Raw genomic sequence first — 24,762 nt, forward strand, 5'->3', positions numbered from 1 at the left:
GGATACAGTCCTAGTCGTGATCTGTCGATATATGCGGCTCCGGGCTATCATCTTTCTGCATACCGCTTCTAGAAGAAATTATGTTCTGCATTGGTGTTCTTGTACGATCCTGGACCTGTCAAATTACAGTGATGTTTCAATGTTGTCGCCTTCGAACTTTCGCAGACGGCTGCTAGTCTGTTAGCGCGCCACAACGGGTTTAGCCCGCTTGTTGGACTTGGCACACCACACAAGCGAACACTCGCATCAATATTCTATCCTCTCTGATTGACCCCAACGACAACAACTTCGACATCCCGACACCCGTAGTCACGATGCCGGTACGAATCAACCCGCCACCAGCATGCTGTCGACCGAGATGATCTGACAATATCGCAGTCCCAAAAGTCCTTCCGCACCAAGCAGAAGCTTGCCCGCGCGCAGAAGCAGAACCGCCCCATCCCCCAGTGGATCCGCCTGAGGACCAACAACACCATCAGGTACGCAATATTCGAGGGCGGCCGTCAACAGGCTGCTATTGCGACACCAAAATTCGACAAAGCACGAGCAAGACCGAGTGAGATCAGCAGACTAACAGCACCTCCAGGTACAACGCCAAGCGACGACATTGGCGCAAGACTCGTCTCGGTATCTAGACGACTCGCCCCCGCACCCTCAGCCTCGATTGCCGATTTCTCATACCCTTCTTCACGTCAAATACCAACACGAACGAGCAATCACGAGCGTCATGCACGACATGGCGACAGGCACTGGAGCGAGGTCTACCTTATGCATGGAGTAGAATGGTGGGCACGTTACTTCACCGGATACTCTCACTCTGGCGCAATGGGTCTGAAAATGATATCGGAAATCAAGTCATGATGGAACAGGCTAGGCAGTGATAATGAATGCACTTGCTGAGTCACACAAATGATGGTCTTGGATACGTGATGCCCATACATGATGTGACAACACAATTTGCGGTGGATGGGATCGGTTACAGGCCATGTTTACTTGTTGATACAATTCCTTAAGCTCTCACCTATTACTGGAGCGACAATTAGACCGAGCAACGCCGCCTGAGGACCCACTACTTCAGACTTTCTCGTTCTTGTCTCTAGCACATGAGACCTGTACAGACCCATGCGACAAATTCTGCCTCCAATCTCTACCGACCTCACCTTCTGCGGTCTCAAAAGCACTGTCCTCGATCCCAAATTAATTATTAGAATGACTGAAGGCCCCACGCGACATCGCAGCAGTCCTACTTGCGCATCCACCGACCCAATACTTTGCCCTGGGTGCCATTCTTCACCAATTAGCCTTGCCGTCTTTTCGGCCAGTTATTGTGCAACATCGCTTGACCTTATTACAGCAATCTTGATTAGCAAGCCCGTTCCATCCTCACGACTGCCCACTCCTGACCTGAAACTTCGGCCTCTCACTCAAATCCACCACAAGACACTTCTCCTCGCTCTTCCCACACGTTTCAAACAGACTAACCACGCCCATGTGGATCTTAATCACCGTTGTGCTCCCCGCATAACACACGCCCTTCTCAACCCCACACCGATTCGCCAAAACCACATACACCGGTTTCTCACTCTTACTATCCACAATTGGCTGGAAGCGCTCGACCCAGTACGCGACGGTCGCTATATCCGGTTGCGTGGGTTCCTGCACGAGCTCCTCGGGCGTCAAGTGACATAGCCACGCCATGCTGACGCAAAGCAGGGGCGTCTTGTGCGTGAGCGCAGTCCGCGCGAATTCGTACGACTCCCACGGCGCGGTAAAGCGATAGGGGTTGATGTCCATGCATATGCCGAGTGTGACGTCGCCGAGGGCGCCCAGGGGCCCGGAGTAGAAGGGCTGGTCAGGTGATGTGGCGTTTGAAAGGATGTGCGCGTTGTCGGCCGGGCCTTCGGACGACCACGTCTCGTCCGTGTAGTAGAGGAAGGACTTGCGGTAGTTGTGGAGGATTTCGCCAGTCGGGGACACGGTCACGGTGGAGTTGTACTGCGTTGGTGGTGTGGAGGTTGTGATTTCGGGGTAGCCGATTGTGACGTGACATGTGTAGTGTTGGGCGACTTGGATGGCCCATTGTGTGCTTATGCCTGCAGTTGTGGGTTCGAGGTATGGTCTTATCTCGTCGAGCGAGTGGAAGTTGTAGCCCGAGAATGCGAGTTCGGGTAACACGAGCCAATCGAGATCAGACGGTATCCGTGTTTCTTGTAGTATAACGTCCGCGCGGCGTATGTTCTCCTGCACTTGGCCTACTTCAGGGGCGAATTGAAGACAGGCGATCTTCATGTTTTGTTCTTTGTTGTCTGTTGCCATGGGCTGGGATGTGGACGTTTATAAACTTGAAGAGCGCAACGAGACTGGGGTGGGAAGAGCTGGATATAAAAAGTTCGAAAGCGAGAGGACTGGGTGAGCCACGCATAGGATAAACCACAGCCAGTCAACGCCAGAAACACTTTCACTACTACTGATGCCGGTGGTGGGGTGCGGGAAGCGGGGCACTTTAGTGTTGAGCGACTCAGTCGGCACAATGGGCCGCAAATGAGAGCTGGTGGTCTTGACAGTTTTCGGATGTATTTGTCACGATGCAGTGATTTGCTTTTGCTTGTGTTACTTGGGAGCAAAGCCATGGTGCTGTACGGCTGTCTGGAAGCTGTAGTGGGGACGTACCTGCAGTGGTACTGGCCTCGTCTGGTGTGTGATTGGCTGGCACGTGCAGGGTAGCCGAGCTTAGCTGCATCAAGCTATGACGCGATGATGGGATGTTTTGAGGGCAGCCTAAGCAAAGTCTCAGCGCATCGTGCAATTGTCAGACAAGCTGCGTCATGAATCAGCTACTACGGTAGCCCTTCACACCAATCTCAATGGCAGGCAGACGGCTCGTCGATGCCGCGAAGCTCTTCAATGCCTCCAAGTCGATAACACAGAAGCACATTGCGCTGCGATCCAACCAACTCGAGAAATTCAACAAGACATCGAGCTTAGCCAAAGCCGTCAAGAACCAGACTGACCGAGTCACACTTACGGCAGCTGCGGCAATCGAACTCTCGAAACGCTTCAGCGAAGAAGCTCCGGCGTATGCCAGAGCTGCTGCACAACAGGCGACAGGCACATCCAAACCGCACGAGGATATACCGCGAAGAGAAACAGTAGAACGAAATACTGGCGTACCAGGGAAGGAGGAGGGCCTACAGCAAGATCACCACTATGAACGGTCTGAGCAGAATTCGGCTATAAGGCCCCCACCAGAGGCAGAACTCGAGGTTGAGCAGGAAGAAGCGCTAAGGCGGCCACTGCCGGATGGAACTATTCCAACATCTGGCGTGACGCTGGAGGAGGAGAGGGGCCAAGACACTTTCCCGGCGCGGCCACTTGGAGAAACTCCGAAAGAGCCTCTAATCGACGAGAAGCACGACCCAGCTCGACACGAAGACGTTGGTATCAAACCAGTAGAGTCCGACGAGACCACGATACCACTACCGGGCCAGCCAAGAGGTAAATCCTCAGCGGCGACCGAAACTATACCGGCGCATGCGAACGACGTCCAACGACCGCCTACATCCTCGCGAGTTCAGGACCTACAGAAAGGACATGATCGAGATGTCTTCTATTCGAGATCAGCCGAGTCGCAACCTACCACCTCTTCACTCCCCCGCGCGCAGATACCGAACCATACAGCAACAAGACAGGCGAGTGACATACATGTGGATGATCAGCAGTTGAATCAGGATGTCTTCTACAAGCAGGATACAAGACAAGTTCCTTTAGAGCAAGAGGAACTACCTGAAGGCATCAATACAGATATATTCCACTCGACACGAGTCAAACAGATGCTTGGAAGCGACCCAGACTCACGCAAGGAGCGTATGAAAAGGAGAGGACCGAGCACAAATCCCTTCATTCCGCCACAATATCAAGCTGGTCATGGACATGACACAGTGAAGAACAAGCAGAACCAGCCCGAGAAGCTCGAAAAGCCCGAGAAGCCCACACAGCCAGCGCAGACACAGACGACCGAGAAGGAGATGCAGAACTTGGCATCACAATTGGCTCAAGACGCGCAGAGCAACACGGCGACAACTGAAGTATGCAAAGTTCCATCTAATTCACGAAGTATACTGATTAGCTGACAGCGATACCCCAGATAATTGATGAACCGGCCGCGACAGAACCAGAAAAGGCTCCGTATGCTCTTCGAGAGTCACGCGTACCATCTTCACGATTCGGTCGGATGTGGCAGTATGCCGGTTTAGGAACAAGCATGGCCCTGGGCGCTGTGGGTGAAAGCCTTCGACGCGTGACAGGCAGTGCTGCCTCAACGGGTGGTTCTCTCATGCTCAGCCCGGGCAACATCGAAATACTAGTGTCGAAACTTTCCAAGATGCGAGGCGCTGCTCTCAAGCTTGGGCAGATGATCAGCATCCAGGATATGAAGATGCTTCCACCACAGATACACGACGTTTTGCAGCGAGTGCAAGATAGTGCGGACTATATGCCAGCATATCAACGCAACAAGGTTCTTACGAGCAATCTGGGCGATAATTGGCGCGACCTGTTCGATTCCTTCGAAGATGTCCCCATCGCAGCAGCGTCAATTGGGCAAGTCCACAAAGCAGTGCTCAAATCCAATGGACAAGCAGTAGCTGTAAAGATACAATATCCTGGGGTCGCTAGCTCCATTGATTCCGACCTCAACAACCTCTCCGTACTTCTGACTGCATCTCGTCTTCTTCCAAGGGGATTGTTCCTCGACAAGACTATCGCGAATGCACGCACGGAGCTAGGATGGGAGTGCAACTACACGCGCGAGGCGGAATGTCAGATGCGATTTCGGGACTTCCTTGCAGACGATACGGACGTTTTTACTGTTCCTAAGGTCTTTTTTGAAGCAAGCGGGCCTACTGTCCTCACTGCAAAACTCATGCACGGCGTTGGAGTGACCAAGCTCAAGACCTTGAAGCAAGAGCAGCGCGACTGGATTGGCACACAGATCTTGCGACTGTGTCTGCGAGAAATCGTCGAGTTCAAGTTCATGCAAACTGATCCCAACTGGACGAATTTCCTGTATAACGCCAAAGCACAAAAGGTCGAACTTCTCGATTTTGGTGCATCACGCGAGTATCCCGACGAATTTGTTGGACCCTATGTCAATATCCTCATTGGCGCCTCGCAAGGAGATCGCAATGCTATCCGCGATGGCTCCATCGAGCTTGGGTACCTGACAGGAGACGAATCTCCCACCATGCTGGACGCACACATCCAATCCGTCCTGACCCTCGCAGAACCTTTCAAAGCCGACGGCCCGGAGATCTACGACTTCAGAGACCAGACGATCACGGATCGCGTGCGCGAATTGATCCCAGTAATGGTGAAAGAGCGCCTCGCCCCTCCACCCGAAGAAACATACTCCCTGCATCGCAAACTCTCCGGCGCATTCTTACTCTGCGCAAGACTGGGAAGTAGAGTCCCGTGCCGCGAGTTGTTCAGTAAAGCTATAGCAACGTGGGAGGGAAAGGGTAAAATTCTATAACTGCTGTCGCTATACATGGTTGTAGGTGTAGATGTAATACTATCAATATTTATGTACTCAGCGCGCTTCAAACTGAACCATCCTATTCGTGCGCCTCTTGTACACGCTTCGAAATCCACATTCCTTGCACCGGATCGGTTCGCCTTGTTTGATCCTCACGGGGTCGACACACCCTTTACCGCCCGCGCAGTCGTAGTACATGACCCACGGCTCTGCAGGCGGGACCTGTGCTAGTACAGGTCTTGCTGATGGAGTGTGATACTGCAGATCCGGACGCTCAGTCAGACCAACACCGATAATAGCACTACGATTAGAAGAAGACGGCGTAATCGGTGCGGCAACACTCGTCGGCGTCGCAGGTGACGACTCGCCAGATTCTGACGCGGATACTTCTCCGCCTGTTTCTGATCCAGATTCTGTTTCCGAGGCAGGGGTCTTTGCGAGGTTTCGTTCTTGTTCTAGAACCCGTCAACATTGCTGTTGCGGGGCGGTTGGGAGAAAGAAGATATAAAATGACATACCTTCATCCTCTCTATGCAGCGCCTCGATCGCCTCGTGCATTTCCACACTCAGTGTGCGGCGTTTTGCTGATATCGTCACTACATCCTCGTTTCCATTACCGGCTGATTCCTTCACGGGCACGTCGAAGGTTATCCGACTCTGTTTTCTCTCCAACACTTCTTCAACATGCGCACTATCCATTCTCTCCGCACTATCCATTCTCTCCGCACTATCCACCCTTCTCTCCGCATTCGCTGTATCCATCCGTTCTTCTTTGGCCTGAGCCCTACCCATTTGCTCACCCCCTTCCTCCCTCACCATAACCGTACTCTGCCTCCTCGTCGTCGGCGGCATAATTGGGCGTAAATACAACCGGCGCCCGTACTGATTGCACTCTATTGTCCGGATGTTGGTACGGTGCGGGGGCGATGGGGTGTCAGATCTGAGACAAGTCGGGAAGAAGAGGGTGGAGATGGTAGAGAGGAAATTCATGGTGGTGGTTTGAGGGATGGGGGAACAAAGAATTGTGAGTAGGGTAGGGTGTGATGGAGGTGACGGATGGGGGAGACAAAGAGGAGGATTGTTGATGGATGGGAAGGGACGACGCATGCGATGGGTTATGTGTGTTTGCTGGGTTCAGGAGTGGAGTGGAATGGAGTGAGCGGTTGCTGTTTTGGGTATGAGAGGACGAAGGTTGAACCACAAGATGTTTGTATTCTTTTTTTTTCTGGCAAGACTCGCTTTATCGTACAAAGAACTCCAAACCCCGCTCATGGGCTATTTATTTCTGCTCAATTTCCTTCTCTGTATTTTTTCTTGCGTTCTGATTGTACCACAACCACGCCGCGAGCGCAATGAAGGATCCAAACCCGCTCGCCATGATCATCCTGCCTCTGAAACCTTGCTTCCTCTTTAGCGCCTCATCGCCGCCGAGAATGACTACTGCTTTCTTTGACCAAGTGTACTCCAGCCCGCTGTAAATCGTCGTACTAGCAACAATAGCCGACATGCCTTGCACCATAGTCCTGACACCCGCCTCACCACCAAGCGCATCCTGAATCGACAACAAAAGCCCGCCCGCCGCCGACTGAGTCGCAGACGGATCGTGCAGCAAATTCGTACACAGCAGCGTACCCAACAAAGTCAATTGCAAGAACGTGTTGAACTTTGAAATGCCCGTAGGATGTACCTCAGCGCTTGGAAGACTGAAGTCCCAGTACCTCGCCATAGTCTTGGGCGCAGGCAACGAGGCGTACCGATAGTACAGCGCGGAGACCGCAAGACTGACATCACGTCCCAGAATTAGGGCAAAGAGCGGCATGGGTAAGCTCCCGTTGACGGCTAGACAGGTGACTAGAGTGGTCATCAGGAACTTGTCGGCCATGGGGTCGACGACGCTGCCAACGACGGTTTGGAGTTTCCATTTTCGCGCTATCCACCCGTCGAGGAGGTCGGAGACAGCGGCGTAAGTGAAGAGGGAGAAGGCGTAGAGGTGCTGGTCGTGGATGATGAGATATCCAACCATGGGCGTGGCGATGAGGCGTGTCAGAGTCAGGAAGTTGGGGAGGTTGTAAATGTTCTCATGGCGGGTGGTGTTTAGCTTAAGCGTCGACTTGAGGGTTGTTGCAAGTTTGGCTGTTGTTGATGGTGGTGGCTCATTCTGTAAGACCATTAGCAGGTATTCATCGATTTTCTGTACACCCCGGTCTTAGAGTGGCTGGAGTTGAGGTGGCTTGAGCATGTCACTTTGAATTCATACACATTCAAGTATATCTTGTTTTGTTATGTATACACAGAGTTTCTCGCTTGGAAGGAATTCTACCAACATTGACGCCTTTTCATAGAGTTGCAACCTACCTGCGGTGATTTTGATACCGATGACGTTGCATCTTCTGGCCTTGCTTGCCGTGTATACGAGGTGCTGAAAGCTTCTGATTTGTGTAAACGGGCTGCATGGTTATTCTTCAGCGCTGATAGCGCTTTGCTGTGACGAGATATGCTACTTTGGCCCAATGAACACGAGGCACGTGAGGGTGACCACCTGAGGCATCGTGCTGACCACGGAAGCCGGAGCGCGGCCCGCGGGCCGATCGATGAGCACAAGGCAGACTGTACCGTGATAGACGGTATCCTAGTAGCAGCCATGGATAGAGTTGATAAATGATTGGCGCCTTGTGTTGTTGGTATCAGTCTTCCAGCGCAGGGTTTCCCAGGTTCCTGCATTGAAGTTTGCCAAGCCCTGGGACGCTAGCGATCCCATGCAGCCTCGCAAACCTCATAAACGAGCGCGAAATCTACATCACATCGCAAATTGCCGTCTACCTCGTCGTTGCAGCTTTGCAATGCAAACTTCCTCCCGAAAGATGCTCTCTGGGACTGGCGTGACAACTGCCTAGGTCGATGCCCGTGCCTTGCAGCGAGCTCATGACGTTGGCAAGGCATGCTTGCAACTCGAACGGCTTCGTCAACCATAGAGATCTTGTCCGTGTCAAACAACACGGCCTCGAAATTTGCAGAGTGTTCCATGTGGACGCGGGAGTTGCTTGTCTCCCGAAAACTAGGGAAAATCTGGGAATGTTGGAAGACAGGCCGGACGGGGGAAGCCGGCATAACGCCGCCATATAATTCCACATATAATTCCAGCGATATGCTGGATGCGTTGAAGCATGAACTGACTTGGCAGACATTACATCACTGGACCATGTTAATATCAACTCAAGGTCCACTCAAGGGTCCAGACCCTTCAACATTGTTGAGCGCCATGGAGTGCCTCCAACTATACGTCGCTAGATGATCGTCTTCGCCCACGTTTTAGAAGCCTACTATGATCATGCGGGCAGCGGGTCCAATAGTCTATTCCTATGCGAGCATTACCTCAAAGAAAATCCACAATCTGTTCCGGAGGGAACTTCCGCCAATCACCAGGGAAGTTGACAGTACCGCGAACGGTTGACAAACCTTAACAGAAGAAGTTGAAAGCCTCGTCCCTGTGAACCCTTGAATCAATGATCTTTGTTCTGTAGTGTCGGCAGACATTCCCAGCTTGCTGGGACGGGAAGGTTTGTTGCAGTTTTGTTGCGGTTCGGCGTTCACGGTTGCCGAATTCTAGCGGTTCATCAGTCTGGAGGCGGATGACTTCCATTCGCGTGCGGAGAGAGTTCCGTTCGAGGTCTCCGATTTCCCACGCCAATGTCACAAAACACGACCTATGCCTTTCGCGGGTAAGCCGTCAAACGCGCATGAGCTACACGAGTTAGGGTCTCCAATATCAGCCTGGATTTCCAACGCTACGGTTGATCGACGAGGGAGCTCTACGATGTCCAGGTTTTGCTGACCACATGTAGTGTGCGCCTCCAATGAGACACCTCATCGATATTCTCGGCGGAATTGCGCGGAAGCCTGTGTTCAGCCCCCGATTGCTGGGTTGCCAGCCGGCACTGATGCAGAGGGATGCTTGTTCCAAATAATCTATCGCCGGGCATGGGCATGGAAATTCGTCACCAGCAAACTTACCAGCAAGCAGTTCCTCGCAGGACTCCCAGGCTCTCGTATGCTCCCTCCCGCTCTCTTGCCCTGATCAAGCGAACCCCGAGGAAATCCTTGATAAGGTTTGCACTCGTGTCATTGTGCCAGGTATCGTGCATGGCAATAGACCCAGGAGATCATGCTGGTGGCTTTCGTCCCGCAGATTTACTGTGCAGGTAATCACAGAACCTTATCCCTAGGCTTCAAACGTTCCTCGCCACGATGGCGCAACGATACGGGAAAGGGCCCGCACGGAAATAATAAACAAGTTGGCAAAGCAGGTACCGAAGAACTCTACTTTCTCTCTAGAAGTTTCAATGCAACGCCACAACCTTGGAAGTCGGGCTCGCGATTTCCGCATCCGTTCTAGTGTCACCTTGTCTAGCACAGTTCACATCTGCACCAGCCGATCAACCATGTGCAACAATTGCAGGCGGCCCATAGGATCCCCCGCCACAGTTGGAGTACCGCACGCAACGCGGCTCCAGGGAAGCCCTTCGCGAGCTGCCGTCTATCTGAAACTGCCGGCACTCTGATACACAGTCTCGATTTCTGATGCAGCAGTGGCCGATCGTCGACGCTCAAACACGCCGTACGCACCTCGCTTCGATCGAGCTTTTCTTGTCTTTTCGGTGACCAAGCAAGAGGATTCGGCCATACGCGCACGCAGGTGTCGTGAAATGGTCAGTGATGGCCGTTGAACGAGGACCCCGGACAGCAGCGCGGAAGATCGCCGCTTTCTCCATGAAAGGTCTGCGTAAACGGAGATGTGCAGTCGCTTCGGTCAAGACTTCTATTGACCCACGATAGAATTGAGCATCCACCGAGATGAGGCCACTGGCGGGTTGAACGGCAATCGGGCATACATGGAGTATAGTTCACCTCGGCTCACCTGGCTCTACAATTCTGGGACCCCTTTGCCAACTCGCCCACGACTTCCGCTCCGGGTCCGAAATCGTTCACGATCACCAGCATAGTATGTCGATGCAGTGCATGACACGTGCATGCCCCTAGAGGTGTCGCTATCAGGTGATCTGTGCGGGTCAAATATTGGCCTAACTTGTTCCTAGATCTGCAGGCACAGAAACGGGAAGTACCTTTGAGCAAGCTGCAGGTGTCTATCAAACAATACAAATGCACTTGCAAGCGAAACCAGCTTCGCTGTGACGGGTTGTATTGTTTCCGGGTTAGGCAATCAGGGACATGGTGGATGAGTTTCAGAACTGACAGTGCGCCCCCACTAACGCAGGTACAGAGGACCACTATGCCCATTTTCGACATTGCTCCGGGTTCAGTGTGCCAACGTGGATAGCTGCACAAGTTGATCTTGGGAACGGCAGTAGGTGTCTCACGGCAAGTCAGGATGCGTTCGCAGCTGCAGGTCACGATTTGGATTGGCAAAATCGATGGTCTAGGGTTTCGTGCAGAAACCTTATACAGGGCGCGAATAGCCTCGAAGGCAACGGCAGGACTACGTGCATCTTTAGCATCTTGGTTGTCGGTTGCAGCTGTTGGATTCTGGGCCCTGTAGGATTGGCGGCATGAAACAAGAAAGGTACCCTCCATTACTACGATGGGCTGCTGGGCTGCTGGGCATGCAGCTCCACCAGTAACTTATCCGAAAGTACGTAATCTGGCAGCAGCACAACTTGACAGGGCGAAAGATATGACGGAAATGTGATATCCAGCGTGCAGATGCATGAAGAGTGGGTGAGGATACCACACGATATCTTCCAACGGGCGCTTGCAAGCGAGAGCAGGCTGGCCGTGTGCACATGTGATTGGGCGATGGCGTTGAATGAAGACGGCTAGAGGGCAACGGCTAGCCAAAAGTAATTCTGAAACGGTTTCCACGACCTTACTGGCTTGCGACTAGAGCGAGACGCCCAGCAAACAGCCCTACTGGAATTACGGACATTCGCGCTTGCGATGTTTGGATGACAGCGCGAGCAGGAGGCGGGAATGGAGAGGTTGGGTGGGTGGGGGAGGGGACTCGAGCAGGGCGGAAGAGTGACCGGAAGGTCTGCGCATCGATATGATGCGAGATGGGAAGGTGCCAGCGCCCGCGCTCCCGCAGGCGAGCCAAGGTCGCGTGTTTCAGGAGGCCGATCAAACCATGCCCCAGTGCTGTTTCTGCTGGTTCCTGCATCTCGACGCACCTGCGCAGGCTAAGTGATCAGCCACGGCAGAGGGAGAATTGAGTTCAAGGCTGGATGGCGGTCATCGATGTGGTGCTCTTGTGACGCGCGCGCAGGCTTGCAGGCTTGCAGGCTTGCAGGTGTCACTACGGCAGGGCAATGCACCAGCGACGACGAGTTGCAGCTAGCGAGACGGGTAAGTACCAAGTCCAAGTAGGAGCGCCATTATTTTGCAAACAGTGGTTCTGGGTATTTGCATTTAGTCATGGAGGTCGGTCTGGTCGAGCAGAAAAGGATTTTGTAAGATGACAGCGGGGCGGTGACAGTAGATGGCACGCCGTCGGCGACTCGAGGGGGCCGGCGTGCAACTGTCAGCGTTGATGCAGTCTGGGAAGAAGATGGTGTTGAGGCGGCGGGCAAGGCCGGCATCCTTCATCCACTGGGCCGGCAGCGAGCTAAACTGACGCAACAGAGCGTGGCCATGTTCTGAAGCAGCAGCGGGCGTCGAACGGCGATGATCTCTACTGCGGTGGGTGGGCAGCTGGTGGTGGGAGGGAGGTGATGCAAGCGACGGGGCTCGGCTAGGCCCAAAGCGATGGGGTGCGCCGAGCAAAGAAGGGCATTTCGGGCCCGACGCAGCCAGACGGGGAGGGCAGGAGCGAGCGAGGAGCTGCACCTGCACCTGCACCTGCACCTGCACGTACTCCAACGACGGCAGGAACCCAGCAGTCAGAGGGAAAGGGCGCCCTGTCCGGCTGTTGTTGCTGTTGCAGCCCGCAGCTGCCGTCATCGGGCACCGCTCGTGAGTCTCTGCGTGTCTGCGTGTCTGCGTCGCTGCGTCTGAATATGCAATTCGCTCCAGCGCCACAATCCAGCAATCCAGTCCAATCTACACAAGCATGCTCCATGAGGCGGCCAGAAGCCCTCTCCCGCCGTCGCCAACCAGCGCGCGTCCTGTTCACTCGCTCCACCCCTCCCCCCATGCCACCGTGCCAGCGCTAGGCCCCAGCACGGCCGTCCCACGAGTCGCCGTCCCCCAGTCGCCCAGGCTGGCTCTGCACAAGCGTGCGCCGCTCAATTGGCCGCGCCCGGCGCACCGGCCACCTCGCTGACTTGCAAAAGCGCGGGCCAGGAATAGAGCATTCTAAAACCACTAGGCTCCTGTTTCACGCAGTCCTCCGACACCTAAAGCTGCCGCTGCCCCCTCGGATTTGCGTTTCGTATCCCCAAAGCCCTAACCTTCACTCTGCACAGTCTGCTCGACGTCGAGACTGCTCACCCCGAGGCAGGCCCTCGATACGTTTATTATCCCATTTAACACATCTGATACCGTCCTGGCTTTTTTCTTTCGCTTTGCGCCGCACCTTTGATTTTCCAATCTGGCAGGTCCCTTTGCGCCCGCACCGCACCCGACTGCACCCACCGCACCCTATTAGTTAGCCCTGCTACGTCTGACGTCCCCAACCCTCCTTCCCAAACACTGTACAGAGGAACGTGTTGCAGCGCAGCATGTATCCTAACGCCCACCATGCCCAGATGCCGCCGCCCCAGGCACGCTCTGTCGCACCCGAGACTTTTCTATTAGATCAGGACGCTCAGCAAAGCCTGCCGCCAGACAGCGTCGTCGCTCTCCAGCAAGTCGACAACCGTATGTCCCTGCGCATGACCTGATTTGCATTGTTGGCTAACCATGTTGCAGTCAAATATTTCCTCATCTCAGCGCCAGTAGACTGGCAACCAGACCAGTACATTCGCAGGTTTCTCCTGCCAACTGGCGAATATGTTTCTTGCGTTCTATGGTAAGCTCAACGTCTCGTTGCAATTGTGATTCGTCACTAATCCGCCCAGGAACAACCTTTTTCACATTTCCGGAACAGACATCGTGCGATGCCTCTCCTTCAGATTCCAGGCCTTTGGCCGCCCTGTCAAGAACTCGAAGAAGTTCGAGGAGGGCATCTTCTCAGACCTGCGCAACCTGAAATCCGGTACAGATGCGTCGCTTGAGGAGCCCAAGAGCGCTTTCCTTGACTTCCTGTACAAGAACAACTGCATCCGAACACAAAAGAAGCAGAAGGTCTTCTACTGGTACAGTGTTCCCCATGACCGGTTGTTCCTCGATGCTCTCGAGCGCGATCTCAAGCGCGAGAAGATGGGCCAAGAAGCGACCACCATGGCCGTGAGCGAGCCCGCTTTGTCCTTCGAGTTTGACTCTTCACAATCACTCTTCGAGCAGCTCACCAAGGCGCAACAAACAAACTCATCGTCATTCAACAACAACGTGCAGTCATACTCGCAAAGCACATCGCCAGACATGCGCGGAATGGAGGGCTCAATGCCCCCACCAAACATGGTCCCAGTTCCTCAGCCCATGCCTCACGATGCAGCAAATGCCTCAGATGCCCCAGCAGGTGCATGAGGACCCTATGGCTCAGTACCACCAGCAAATGTCGATGCCGCCATCAATGCAGAACACCATCGTCAAGAGCAGAGAGCAGCGCGAGTTCAGCGCACAGATGCAGTACGACCGCAACGGCATTCCCTTGTCGCAAGTGCACCAGCGCCACAGCTCCATGCCCGCCTACATGGAGTACTCTCCTGCGCCTTCATTCGTATCATCACATTACGAAGACTACAGCACTCGCGGCATGTCTTTTGAGCCTTTGACCCCTCCTCAGCACCAAATCAGCCTCGGACCTGAGCCTGCATACATTGCCAATGAGGACACTGGCCTGTACAGCGCCATTCCTGACCTTCCAATGCCAAACAACTTCAACCCATTGATGAACATTCCTCCATCGAACCTGATGGGTCCCGGCTTCTCCGGTGTCTCCAGGCCGTTCGCGCCTGGCAACGTCTACTCGGTCATCGAGGGCTCGCCCACTTACAAGCAACGGAGAAGGCGGTCGTCGCTCTCTGCTGCAGGTATTGCCGCCGCAGTCAGTGCATCCGGTAACGCCCACCAAGTTCACCGTCCCAGTGAGCTGAGGCGATCCATGTCGAGCTCTGTCGTCCCTGTGCCCGAGGCCGATGAGTCGACCCACAACTCCCCCAACAGTGCCAATGGCGCAAGCTACGCCCAGGTGATGCCAGACTCGAAGCCTCTTGTCGACATTTCACGGCAAGGTACTCCCCTGCACACCGTTGAGGAGAGCCCAGAGCCTCAGCACGCTATGCTGCACAACGACGATCTCAACAGCATGGTCAACGGTGAGCTGTTCGAGGCCCCTCTCCAGCACAGCGCTCTTGCGCGAACGGCAGGTGCTGCTCCCGTCTACCGACGCGCCCGCAGTGCCACCATGATGGAAATTGGCCCGTACCCGCAGAAGTCGCACTCCTGCCCAATCCCCACCTGTGGTAGGCTCTTCAAGAGATTAGAGCACCTCAAGAGGTAAGCGCCCGCAATTTCCCCACGTTATCCTCGTTGTTGAGCAACGGTTGGATGCTATTTTCGTTTTTCGGATAGACGCTGACTGGGCGCTTAGACACGTGCGCACCCACACACAAGAACGTCCATACGTTTGCCCGTTGTGCAACAAGGCCTTTTCGCGCTCCGACAACCTTGCTCAGTAAGTCACAACGTTTATCCTCCAACCAATTCTAGCATGCTAACAGCACATCAGACATCGTCGCACACACGAGCCTCGTGCCGATGGTGAGCCGCTCAGCGACTTCCAAGAAGATGACCTTGAAGGCGAGGAGGACCACCTCCATTCGCTTGAGGAAGACTCTCCCGAATCTGGCAACGATTACCTGTCGCTGTCCCACCACGGTGGTTTAAGCGACATGCCAGGACCGGTAATCGGAATGACCTCGATGGCGCCACCGCAACAGCTCATGGCTGGCAGCCACTACTGAGCACTGACTGGCCTCACACCTGCCACATATCTGACGCCGTCACACGACGTGAAATGAGCACTCGGCGCTTGCATCTAGACGGTCTTGTTTCCTTTTTCTTGTTCGACTCTTCTATGTGGATCCGTTTAATCTCTTAGACCGATCTGTCTCCTGCTTCTTTCTTTTTCGGGCATCGGTTTATGATGTCTTGCATTGCATTGCATGCTTTTTTTCTACTTTCTCCCTTCGCACTTTACGCGGTCGCTAGGGGGGTGGAAATATTTGGGATTACCGGTTTTGGCGGGGGCGGACACCGCATCACGACCCACGAACACGACGTTTCCTATCTCTCGCACTTTTGTTTCCTTTTGCTATTTTCCCCCATTGCCTTGAGCACAACAACACCCCCAGTCTCTTCTCGCATTGCGGAAAAGCTTTTACCATTCTGGAGCTCCTGTCATGGGGACCAGTACGCGCGCGCGTGTGTGCCTTTCTACGGATCGGCGCCCCTCCTTTTTGTGTATCTCACGTCCAAGAAAGGAAGACGGAGTGCATTTTGGCGAGGGAAAAAGTCGTCTGTTGATGGACGGACGGGCTTTTTGTGTATAATTATATTTTTGAACAGTTGAAAACAATTCACCACGCTTACATGCGCAATTTTTATCGGTGTTTGGCTTGATGAGTGATGTTTCTGGCACGTTCATCGTTTCTCTGTGCTTTGTGTGTCTACTGGTCCTTTGCTGAACTCAAGCACCTGTGCTCATTCACTGTTTGCCCTGTCCTCGGGTCGGGCACATCACGTTCACCTTCCTGACTCCTACTCAGACGTATCCTACACAGCCTAGATAAATCTCTGTCGGTACTTAGCCTGAACACACTCATTCCACCGCTGCTCCATGCCCTCTCTCGCATGTGGCGTGTTTCACCCCGCCTGTTCGTCAGGAGTGTAGTCATGTTTCGCGGAAAATACGGGTATTTGCTGGGTGTTTGGGTGCTTGGGGGTGGCGTAGATGTTATTCCGGATGCTGGGGAAACAGGTGTGCGGGTGCGGGGTCTGCATCTGCGTTTCGGGGGCTTGGATGGTTGGGTGTAGAGAGGAGGTATAGGAGGGTGTTATGAGGGTGTCAATGGAGTTTGGGAGGTATGGAGAGTACAATGGAAGGATTTGGTTTTAATTCAGGGATTAAATGAGGGGAGCACGCAGAGTGTGGGATTGGCGAAATTCGTTTGGTAATGAAGAGATCGCATGTGCGACCGGTCTTGACTTCGAGATAATAACGTCTGGTGGGATTTTGAGATGGGGTTAAGATGTTGTGGTGCAGATTCCAAGGTAGGAAGTGGTGGTTTGAAGAGCTTGCCATCTCTGTAGAATATTGCCACGGCAAGAACTATAACGACTAGGCTATTTGATTGGCGTGGCGCATCAGAGAATAATGGTGTGGGTACGTCAATGCCACGTTAATGCCACGTACGAGGAGTAACAAACTGTGCTCGGTGAACACTCAGCTTGCAGGAATTATACCCAAGGCTTTGACACAGTGAGAGGCAGTAGGTATCACATCACTTATAGTTAGAACTCGATAATGTATCTGAAAGCTTCAGTTATTACATTATCAAGTAAAGATCCCAGAACGATCACGGATTATTGCTAGGCTAGGTGCTGGACAGTTAATGTATGATCTCATTCTACAGAACATTGACATGGTAATTACTGAAGAAACAATCACCCTTACTTCGTGCCCTCGTCGATGCTATCGGAAGTAGAAATGCTACTGTTGATAAAAAGGGTAAACATAACCTACGTCGCACTCTATCTTATGTCGTCACTGCGCTTCTCGAATCAACCCGACTCATCTTCACAGAATCATCCGTAAGCCCACTTCGCCAGGCCCACCCCGCCTCTCGAATGCGAGTTCGATTTCCGCCACGCCTCACGCTTCTTCCACACCAGCATCGGCAAATCTGAGGGTAGCGGGCGGTTGGCGGGATCTGAGCGCAGACATCTCTTTAGCAAATCTCTCAAGCCATCATCCCTGTAGCACCGTGGTAGCGGATGGTCCCCATCAAATGGCCTCCCCATGTTCGGCTCCTGACGCATTCGCGCAAGGCAATGAACCGTAAGCGACATCTGATATACATCGCTGCGACAGCAAAACTGTGGTGCCTCAGGGACCTCAAAGCCCGGCGTCCCACCACTGTTCTCCTTGCCGCACGCCCTCCCAAGAGCGATGTCTTTGAGTGACGTAGACAGGCCAAAGTCTCCCAGTACGACGACGGGCCAGTACCGGTCTGGCTGTGATTTGTCTTTTGTCGTGAGGAAGAGATTACCTGGCTTGATGTCCCGGTGTATAATTCGATTCCAGCCGTATTTGGTTGAAACAACTTGCTGTGATTGCGCGCATTGACGGATATAATCATTGCTGCGCCCAGTGTACAAGTGGCATAGTGCTGACGACATGTCCCAGGTCAGTTTCCAAAGAAAACCCTCGTCGGGCAGAAACGACTTGTGTGCAGTGTACTGTTTGATCAAGCCGCTGATATCACCCAGCTCACAATACTGCATGAAGATGCTACCGTAGCCAATCCTGCGATAGTCAGAGAAGTCTTCGGCTCGATACTGAACGATGTTGAAGTGGTTTTGGCACTGCAGCATGGGGCGGAGCTCGCGATCTGCGAGGCCTTTGTCACAATCTTTCTTCGCGATGCGCTTCTCGATGTACAACGTACCGCTGCCTTTACTCTTAACGAGGAGAATTTCAAGATTCATACCGCCACTCTTGCCACTAGAGAGTGGTTGAATGGTTGAGAAGTCCGAGCGTCGACTCATGGTGTTTAAGTTAGGGTTGTAAGTTCAGATGAAAGGGCGCAGTGGGCAAGAAGAACTGCAAAAGATATAGCCCTCGTCCTATGCGATTCTTGGTTACCCAAGCGATGATCGAATCCTCACACCAACTTATTGTCGCTTGATTGACGATAGAGAGTTGCGATCAGCTGGATATCTGGTTGGAGTGGTTGTTGTGGATCTTGTGAGAGAGGGAAAAGGCGAATAATAGAATTTATCGCAGATGGCCCAGTGAAATGGGAAGAGACAGAGAAACGCGAGTATGATCATTGTGCCGGCACGTGCTACATTTCGAAAGTTGAACTTTTGATTTATCAGTCAACGTATGTCCATATGCAAAATTACACGCAGAACCAGCCCGAACACTTACATAATCTTTGGGAGATCACAATGTAATAACGATATTTCCATTGGCTTTCCCTTATCCTCGCCAGAATCACAAGGCAGCCATCAAGTTCTAGCAATGTGTCACATTTAGCATAGGTACGAAATACTTGGAACAAATTCGTAGTGAGAATCCAAAAGGTGTCAAATTACTATCAACTACGCACCTTCTCTAGCGACTAAGTTGCGGACCCTGCGCTGACTTAATCCACTTCCCAATTCCATCATAATCCTCAATCCTCCCGCCCATCTCTCGCACAACCCATATCTTGAGATTCTGAAAAGCGTACCAATCATCAGTGTCATGGATCGGCTCACCTTCAGCTTTACGCGGTGACCACGCCCAATCTCCGCCTTTGATAACAATCCCAGATCCAATACGTGCAGTACTATCAAAGTCCCCGAGGACGAACTCATGCGGGCGCGATGAAGAATGCGTCTTCTCCACGAAGATATTGTCTGGCTTGATATCGGTGTGCGAGAGGCCTAAGCTGTGCATGTATAGAATGCCCGCTTCTATCGACTGCAGACAATATCGGACATCGAAGCGCTTGCGTTTCTCTACCATCGCCCAGAGATCGCAGTCATATCGCTTGAAAACGAGTGCGTACACACGCTTCGTATCAAGCTCTATAGTCACCGCCGACCTACCCTTGCCAAACTTTAAGCTGTCTTTGGCAACCACACCGCGATACTTGGCAATGTTTGGATGTGGATGATCGCGGAAAAACTCACAACGTAGCAATCTCGCGCGCTGTCAACTCTGCCGAGAAAGAATCTTTCCCTACAACGTACAAATTCTTCTGACCCTCAGCCACCACGAGCGGATGCTGCTTCTTCTTGAAGATAGCGTCAGACGGCTCACCCTTTCGCCAACGAAAGGGGTGGTACGAAGCCAGAGCTTCTGTGTACATTCTAGTGAGATCGACGCGTACTGGTGCGATGTATCCGGACTTCTGATACCATGTTGATACATCGGTGGTATTGAGGTCATAGGAGTGGATAATGCCTCTCTTGATGGCAACATAGAGCTTTGAATTTGCGGTAGCTAGTACAAATGTTGCAATTTCATGATCATATTCACCGACTGTTGTCTGGACGATTCGCATGTGCGGTGCGGCTTTGCTGGCGTCCTTCATGACGTGGATGCGGAAGTGGTCGAACATCTTGCAGAGAAGCTTTTAGCCTGACAAATGATGAGATTCGAATGGTTGCGACTAGCTTTATCCTGTATGCCAGATTGTATTCAGAGGGACTGACATGAAATAGGCGGTCATTTGCACTGTGCTATCATCGTGAATGTACAAGGTCGTGTGCGGTCACTTTTACTTTGATCTGGTTTACAAAAGGAGCTGTAAACGTATCATCGACCCATGCTAGTGAAATGAAGAGCAGTTTTGTATCACAACCCTACGTGGGCCTCACTCCTACAGGGCATTGTGCAATGCGCACAGCCTGCTTTGTGAATGTACTTCCGCTAGGTCCCCTTTGGATACTTCCATGTGTGTTCACTTTGCTGTATACTCCCGTTAGAACTATGTCGTATGCAGAATTTCCTATAGGTTGTGCTTGATTTCCCCATCCTTTGCTCAACTCATCTGTTGCAGTCAAACAAGACCGCCAACATCACCATGACCGCCAAAATCAACCCTCAATCTGTGCCGCGGTTCAACGCGTCTACTATGACCATAGCACCTCTTGAGTCCGGCAGTTACGAGAAGAAGGCCAGCCATGAGTCGCGAGATTTGACGCTGAGAGAAATTCAAACCTGCGGGGTATTGCAGGAGTGTCCACATCCGAACATTTGTGGCTACCGTGGTGTAGTTGTCAACAATGGTTTGGTGACCGCACTGATGTTCGATCGCTACGACATGAACCTTCGCGAATTTCTCTACAGTCAGAGGTCAAACAACATGGATATCCCAAAATGTATTCAGGAGATCAAGAATGGCATCGACCACATACATTCCCTGGGGTTGGTGCATTGCGACATCAAGCCAGACAATATCTTCGTCCACTTAGCAAGCGCGCGATTTGTCGTTGGGGACTTCGACTCTGTCCATCGAGAAGGCCAGCGACTGACTCTCAAAACTGGCACAGAAGGATGGGCACCTCTCGAAGCAGACACAAACGATTTAGCGCGGCGTGAAATCGACATCTACGGCCTAAAAATGATTCAGGCGTGGTTGGAGAGGAAATTGGAGTACGGGAACGATCCGCAAATCACTAGCGATGAAGAACCTTATTGGACGACTACCATTCTTGGAGAAGCACGAGAGGAATTGCTCCGGGAAGGAAACAACGAATACGCTCAAAATTCGACTGGAGAGGAGGAGTCTAGATTCGACGAGATGGATACATCCTGGTAGCAGTACATTGTGAGAATAATAATCATGTTCTAGTTGAGACTATACACCTTAGTGATGCGTCGAAAGGGCTGCCTGACTTCCACCAAAGATAAACGTTCAATTCCTATTTTCACACTCAAGCTCTTTCACTGCTTAATATCTAGTGCAAGAAAAAAACCCCATTTTCGAACCTTGCCCCCTTCTCCTCCACCACGCCAACCACTCAACCATCGCCTAATATACCGGCGCTATCAAATGTTCAACAACCGGCCCACCGCCATGATTCCCGCCAAAAGTCCACGCCTTACAATGACCGGCTGTACAATCCGCGGCGGACTGACCCGCGCCCTCTTCAGCTCCGTGACCGGCGAGCGCTGGTTTGCAGAAACTAAACACCCCCTCGAACGAGGCCAGCGCTCCGATCCCTGGAAATGGGACACACCACCACGTGTCATTAACCTCGGGCGCATATACCCAACCTACATTCCCTCCATCATGACGGTAGCAATCCGCGAGGGCGCCTCGTACCTCAAAGAGGTCGACTTGCAGAAGCTTGGTGCGCGATTGTTTGCTGGCGCGCCCCCCGCTGAAATCACGTTGCGAGAGATCATAGTGTGCGAGATGCTGCGGAAGAATTCGCATCCGAGTCTCTGCGCGTATCGCGGCGTTGTGGTGAATGAGCAGGGTCTGGTGTCTGGTCTGGTGTTCGAGCGGTATGACTGTACTTTGATGCAGCTTGTACGCGGACATCAACAATTCGACGCGAAAGAGTGCTTTCGCGCTGTGGAGAGTGGGGCCAAGCATTTACATGCGCTTGGGTATATTCATTACGATCTGAAGCCTGTGAGTCAACTCCGTGGAGAAAATGGGGCGCTGAATTGTGACTGACATACGGATTTCTAGGAAAACATATTCTACGACATGCGTAGCAAACGCTTCGTCCTGGGCGATTTCGACGCTGTTCAGAAGATTGGCGTGCGTCTGCACCTCAAGCATGGTGCCATGGGCTTCATACCTGAATACACAAGGACTGATCTAGCTCGTGTTGAGTGCGACTGGTATGGGCTTGAAGTGCTGAAATTCTGGCTGGAGAAGAAAGGTAATGGCAAAGCACGCAGATTTGATATGCTACCATCAACCACCGAGATCCTAGAAGAGGTAACCAAGGTGATGCAAGAGCGCTATGCTCAAAATTGAACTGTTAAGGCTGGATGGAGATCTTTGTAGATACAAAGCGCGATAACTGGAGCTAGAAAGTCAGCAGCTACTCGAACATGAAAAAAGATACGAAATGAAGTACTGAACAAGTAAACCTGATTCTAATAACAAAAATCATGGCGTCGTCCATTCAAATCGCAGTCTTGACATGTAAATCTCATTGTCGAACATTTCTGTCTCGTGCTAACTCTCCTCTAATAACAAGAAATGTATATTGGTTAGGTCATGAATATGGTCGTTAATCTGCGTGGTCTTTTACACTCTCATTCTCGCTAGCCGTTGAAAACGAATAGTTTCCACGGTGCCCGTGTTCGCTCATCTCATACTGGCGCCAAAATTGGACTTCCACTTCCTTGTGTCACGAGATGTGCCGCATAAATCGCTACCGTAGATCGGTTTGCTGGTGGCTATCGTTTCAGTACGCTTGACATTATCCCAACGTTGCCCGTCCTTCGCTTATCTCGAAAGTCCCGCCCCTATTCACCCTTCGCCATCTTGCTTCAAGCACTTGATGAGAAGCTTGATTAACAAGTTGCGATCGACCGGCTTTGCAATATATCCATTCATACCCTTTGCGATATAGGTATCAGCCTGCCCTTTCAATGCATTCGCAGTCATTGCTACTATCGGTGTCGCCACGCCCTTTTCTCGAAGCTCTTTCGTGGCTGATACGCCATCTTGAACAGGCATGTTGACGTCCATGAGTATTAGGTCATAGGGTGATGGGTCATGAGCCGCCTTGGAAACAGCTTCCTTTCCGTCCTTCGCAGTGTCGAGACTTCCAAATCCAAGTCCCTCCAACATGCGCAGCATCACTTTGCGATTAATGAAGTTATCCTCGGCGAGGAGTATTCGCTTTCCAACAGCAGCTTCTTTCATTTGCTGCATGGGATCAACCAGTGAAGCCGTGGAAGTTTTCAGGGCCTCCAGTCCTTCAGCGAGATCAATGACGCTCGTTTGCTTGCACTTCTTCAGCTTGGCGGTGAACCAGAAGACACTGCCGCGGCCTTCGGGATTCGGGAAATAGCCAATACTCCCACCCATGAGCTCAGCAAGGCTTTTACATATACTCAGCCCCAGCCCTGTGCCTTTGAATCTTTTGGTGGTAGAGTTGTCGAATTGTAGAAATGGGGTAAATAGTTTGTCGGAAGAGTCTTGCGGAACACCAATGCCTGTATCGATGACCTCGGACATTATGATGAAGTGATCATCTTCTTCTTTATGCAGCTTCGCAACGATGCGGACGTAGCCTTCTTCGGTGAATTTGGTGGCGTTGCTAAGGAAGTTCTGGATAATCTGACGATACCGGAGGCTATCTCCCTCAGCTGACTTCGGTAATCTCGGGTCGAGCAAGATTTCGAGCTTTACTTCTGGCTTGTAAAGCTTGAGATGTGCGCGAAAAACCGACTGTACAATGTCGGTGACACTAATGATATCGTGACTGACAGAGAAGCTTCCGGATGCGAGCTTACTGTAGTCCAGTATGTCGTTGATGACTTGAAGCAAGACATCGCCAGATTCTTGGATGACGTGTGCGAGGTCGAGCTGATCCTCGTCCAGCTTTGTGTCGAGTAACAGTGTCAGAGCTGACAACATTCCATGCATTGGAGTTCTTATCTCATGTGACATGTTGGCAAGGAACTCAGACTTCAGCTTAGAAGCTTCTTCGTAGGCGGATATTAGACTTTGCTCCGCCTTGCGCCTTTCCGTCAAATCTCTTGTAACCTTGGAGAATCCTAAAAGTGTGTCGTCTTTGAATATAGGCGTGATAATAACGTCTGCCCAAAAACGTGTGCCATCTTTGCGGTAGCGCCACCCTTCGTCTTCTACCCGACCGTCTCGCAGTGCATCCCGTAGCTCTCTCTCGGGCTTCCCAGAGTCGCGGTCGTCTTGGCTGTAGAACCGGGAGAAGTGTTTTCCTATAATCTCACTCGGTTGGTATCCTTTGAACGCCTGTGCACCTGCGTTCCATGTGGCAACATTGCCATTCGGGTCGAGCATGAAAATTGCATAGTCCTTGACGGTCTCGACAAGTATGCGGAAGGTCTCGTTCATATACAGGCGCTCTTTCAACTTCAGTTGCTCCCTAAGCTCCTCGGTCGTGTCCAGAAACTCCATTTGAATGTACCGCAGGCTACCATGGCGCGAAATTGGAACAGCACGAACGGTCCAGGACGTCCCTGTATCGGGTAAATGCTTTAACTGTTGCACCTTTAATGTGCTCTGCGCAATTCGAACGGCTTTGTCAGCCGAAGCGTGGGCTGCAAATGTCACCGTGTTTGCGAATAAGTCATTTGCATGTCGCCCTAAGAGGTCTTTCCGATCGCTTGCACCTGACTGTCTTACGTAGCTGTCTGACACCTGGCGGACAGCTAAAGCTGCATCCAGAATGACCGTGGGTATGGGCGAGTATCGTATTAGTTCGTCCCCAAAAATGATGGA

General features: G+C 52.2%; 11 protein-coding genes across 11 annotated transcripts; 4 read left to right on the forward strand and 7 right to left on the reverse strand.

The window, feature by feature from the left end:
• Window positions 1-80: 80 nt before the first annotated feature.
• On the forward strand, window positions 81-908 carry SNOG_09286 (hypothetical protein; the record flags this gene model as incomplete). Its single annotated transcript, XM_001799531.1, has 4 exons — window positions 81-101; window positions 204-320; window positions 379-479; window positions 587-908. The coding sequence occupies 4 exons, from the start codon at window positions 81-83 to the stop codon at window positions 633-635; spliced, it is 288 nt and encodes a 95-aa protein (XP_001799583.1). The 3' UTR covers window positions 636-908.
• Window positions 909-1,383: 475 nt separating this feature from the next.
• SNOG_09287 (hypothetical protein) lies at window positions 1,384-2,316 on the reverse strand (the record flags this gene model as incomplete). Its single annotated transcript, XM_001799532.1, has 1 exon — window positions 1,384-2,316. One exon carries the CDS (start codon window positions 2,314-2,316, stop codon window positions 1,384-1,386), a length of 933 nt encoding a protein of 310 aa, XP_001799584.1.
• Window positions 2,317-2,864: 548 nt separating this feature from the next.
• Window positions 2,865-5,530, forward strand: SNOG_09288 (hypothetical protein; the record flags this gene model as incomplete). Its single annotated transcript, XM_001799533.1, has 4 exons — window positions 2,865-3,495; window positions 3,679-3,864; window positions 3,940-4,085; window positions 4,241-5,530. The coding sequence occupies 4 exons, from the start codon at window positions 2,865-2,867 to the stop codon at window positions 5,528-5,530; spliced, it is 2,253 nt and encodes a 750-aa protein (XP_001799585.1).
• Window positions 5,531-5,587: 57 nt separating this feature from the next.
• On the reverse strand, window positions 5,588-6,523 carry SNOG_09289 (hypothetical protein; the record flags this gene model as incomplete). The annotated part of the gene is made up of 2 exons (XM_001799534.1): window positions 5,588-5,988; window positions 6,052-6,523. 2 exons carry the CDS (start codon window positions 6,521-6,523, stop codon window positions 5,588-5,590), a joined length of 873 nt encoding a protein of 290 aa, XP_001799586.1.
• Window positions 6,524-6,812: 289 nt separating this feature from the next.
• SNOG_09290 (hypothetical protein) lies at window positions 6,813-7,703 on the reverse strand (the record flags this gene model as incomplete). Its single annotated transcript, XM_001799535.1, has 1 exon — window positions 6,813-7,703. The coding sequence occupies one exon, from the start codon at window positions 7,701-7,703 to the stop codon at window positions 6,813-6,815; it is 891 nt and encodes a 296-aa protein (XP_001799587.1).
• A 4,250-nt stretch (window positions 7,704-11,953) lies between these two features.
• On the reverse strand, window positions 11,954-12,602 carry SNOG_09291 (hypothetical protein; the record flags this gene model as incomplete). Its single annotated transcript, XM_001799536.1, has 2 exons — window positions 11,954-12,370; window positions 12,399-12,602. The coding sequence occupies 2 exons, from the start codon at window positions 12,600-12,602 to the stop codon at window positions 11,954-11,956; spliced, it is 621 nt and encodes a 206-aa protein (XP_001799588.1).
• A 1,241-nt stretch (window positions 12,603-13,843) lies between these two features.
• On the forward strand, window positions 13,844-16,190 carry SNOG_09292 (hypothetical protein; the record flags this gene model as incomplete). Its single annotated transcript, XM_001799537.1, has 3 exons — window positions 13,844-14,050; window positions 14,079-15,082; window positions 15,315-16,190. 3 exons carry the CDS (start codon window positions 13,844-13,846, stop codon window positions 15,547-15,549), a joined length of 1,446 nt encoding a protein of 481 aa, XP_001799589.1. The 3' UTR covers window positions 15,550-16,190.
• Window positions 16,191-17,392: 1,202 nt separating this feature from the next.
• SNOG_09293 (hypothetical protein) lies at window positions 17,393-18,355 on the reverse strand (the record flags this gene model as incomplete). The annotated part of the gene is made up of 1 exon (XM_001799538.1): window positions 17,393-18,355. One exon carries the CDS (start codon window positions 18,353-18,355, stop codon window positions 17,393-17,395), a length of 963 nt encoding a protein of 320 aa, XP_001799590.1.
• A 571-nt stretch (window positions 18,356-18,926) lies between these two features.
• SNOG_09294 (hypothetical protein) lies at window positions 18,927-19,920 on the reverse strand (the record flags this gene model as incomplete). The annotated part of the gene is made up of 2 exons (XM_001799539.1): window positions 18,927-19,508; window positions 19,543-19,920. 2 exons carry the CDS (start codon window positions 19,918-19,920, stop codon window positions 18,927-18,929), a joined length of 960 nt encoding a protein of 319 aa, XP_001799591.1.
• Window positions 19,921-20,385: 465 nt separating this feature from the next.
• SNOG_09296 (hypothetical protein) lies at window positions 20,386-22,299 on the forward strand (the record flags this gene model as incomplete). The annotated part of the gene is made up of 3 exons (XM_001799540.1): window positions 20,386-20,957; window positions 21,459-21,945; window positions 22,006-22,299. The coding sequence occupies 3 exons, from the start codon at window positions 20,386-20,388 to the stop codon at window positions 22,297-22,299; spliced, it is 1,353 nt and encodes a 450-aa protein (XP_001799592.1).
• A 501-nt stretch (window positions 22,300-22,800) lies between these two features.
• On the reverse strand, window positions 22,801-24,438 carry SNOG_09297 (hypothetical protein; the record flags this gene model as incomplete). The annotated part of the gene is made up of 1 exon (XM_001799541.1): window positions 22,801-24,438. One exon carries the CDS (start codon window positions 24,436-24,438, stop codon window positions 22,801-22,803), a length of 1,638 nt encoding a protein of 545 aa, XP_001799593.1.
• Between the last annotated feature and the right edge of the window lie 324 nt (window positions 24,439-24,762).

The sequence above is a fragment of the Parastagonospora nodorum genome (genome assembly GCF_000146915.1).
Source record: "Parastagonospora nodorum SN15 chromosome Unknown scaffold_14, whole genome shotgun sequence".
Taxonomy (NCBI): Eukaryota; Fungi; Ascomycota; class Dothideomycetes; order Pleosporales; family Phaeosphaeriaceae; genus Parastagonospora; species Parastagonospora nodorum.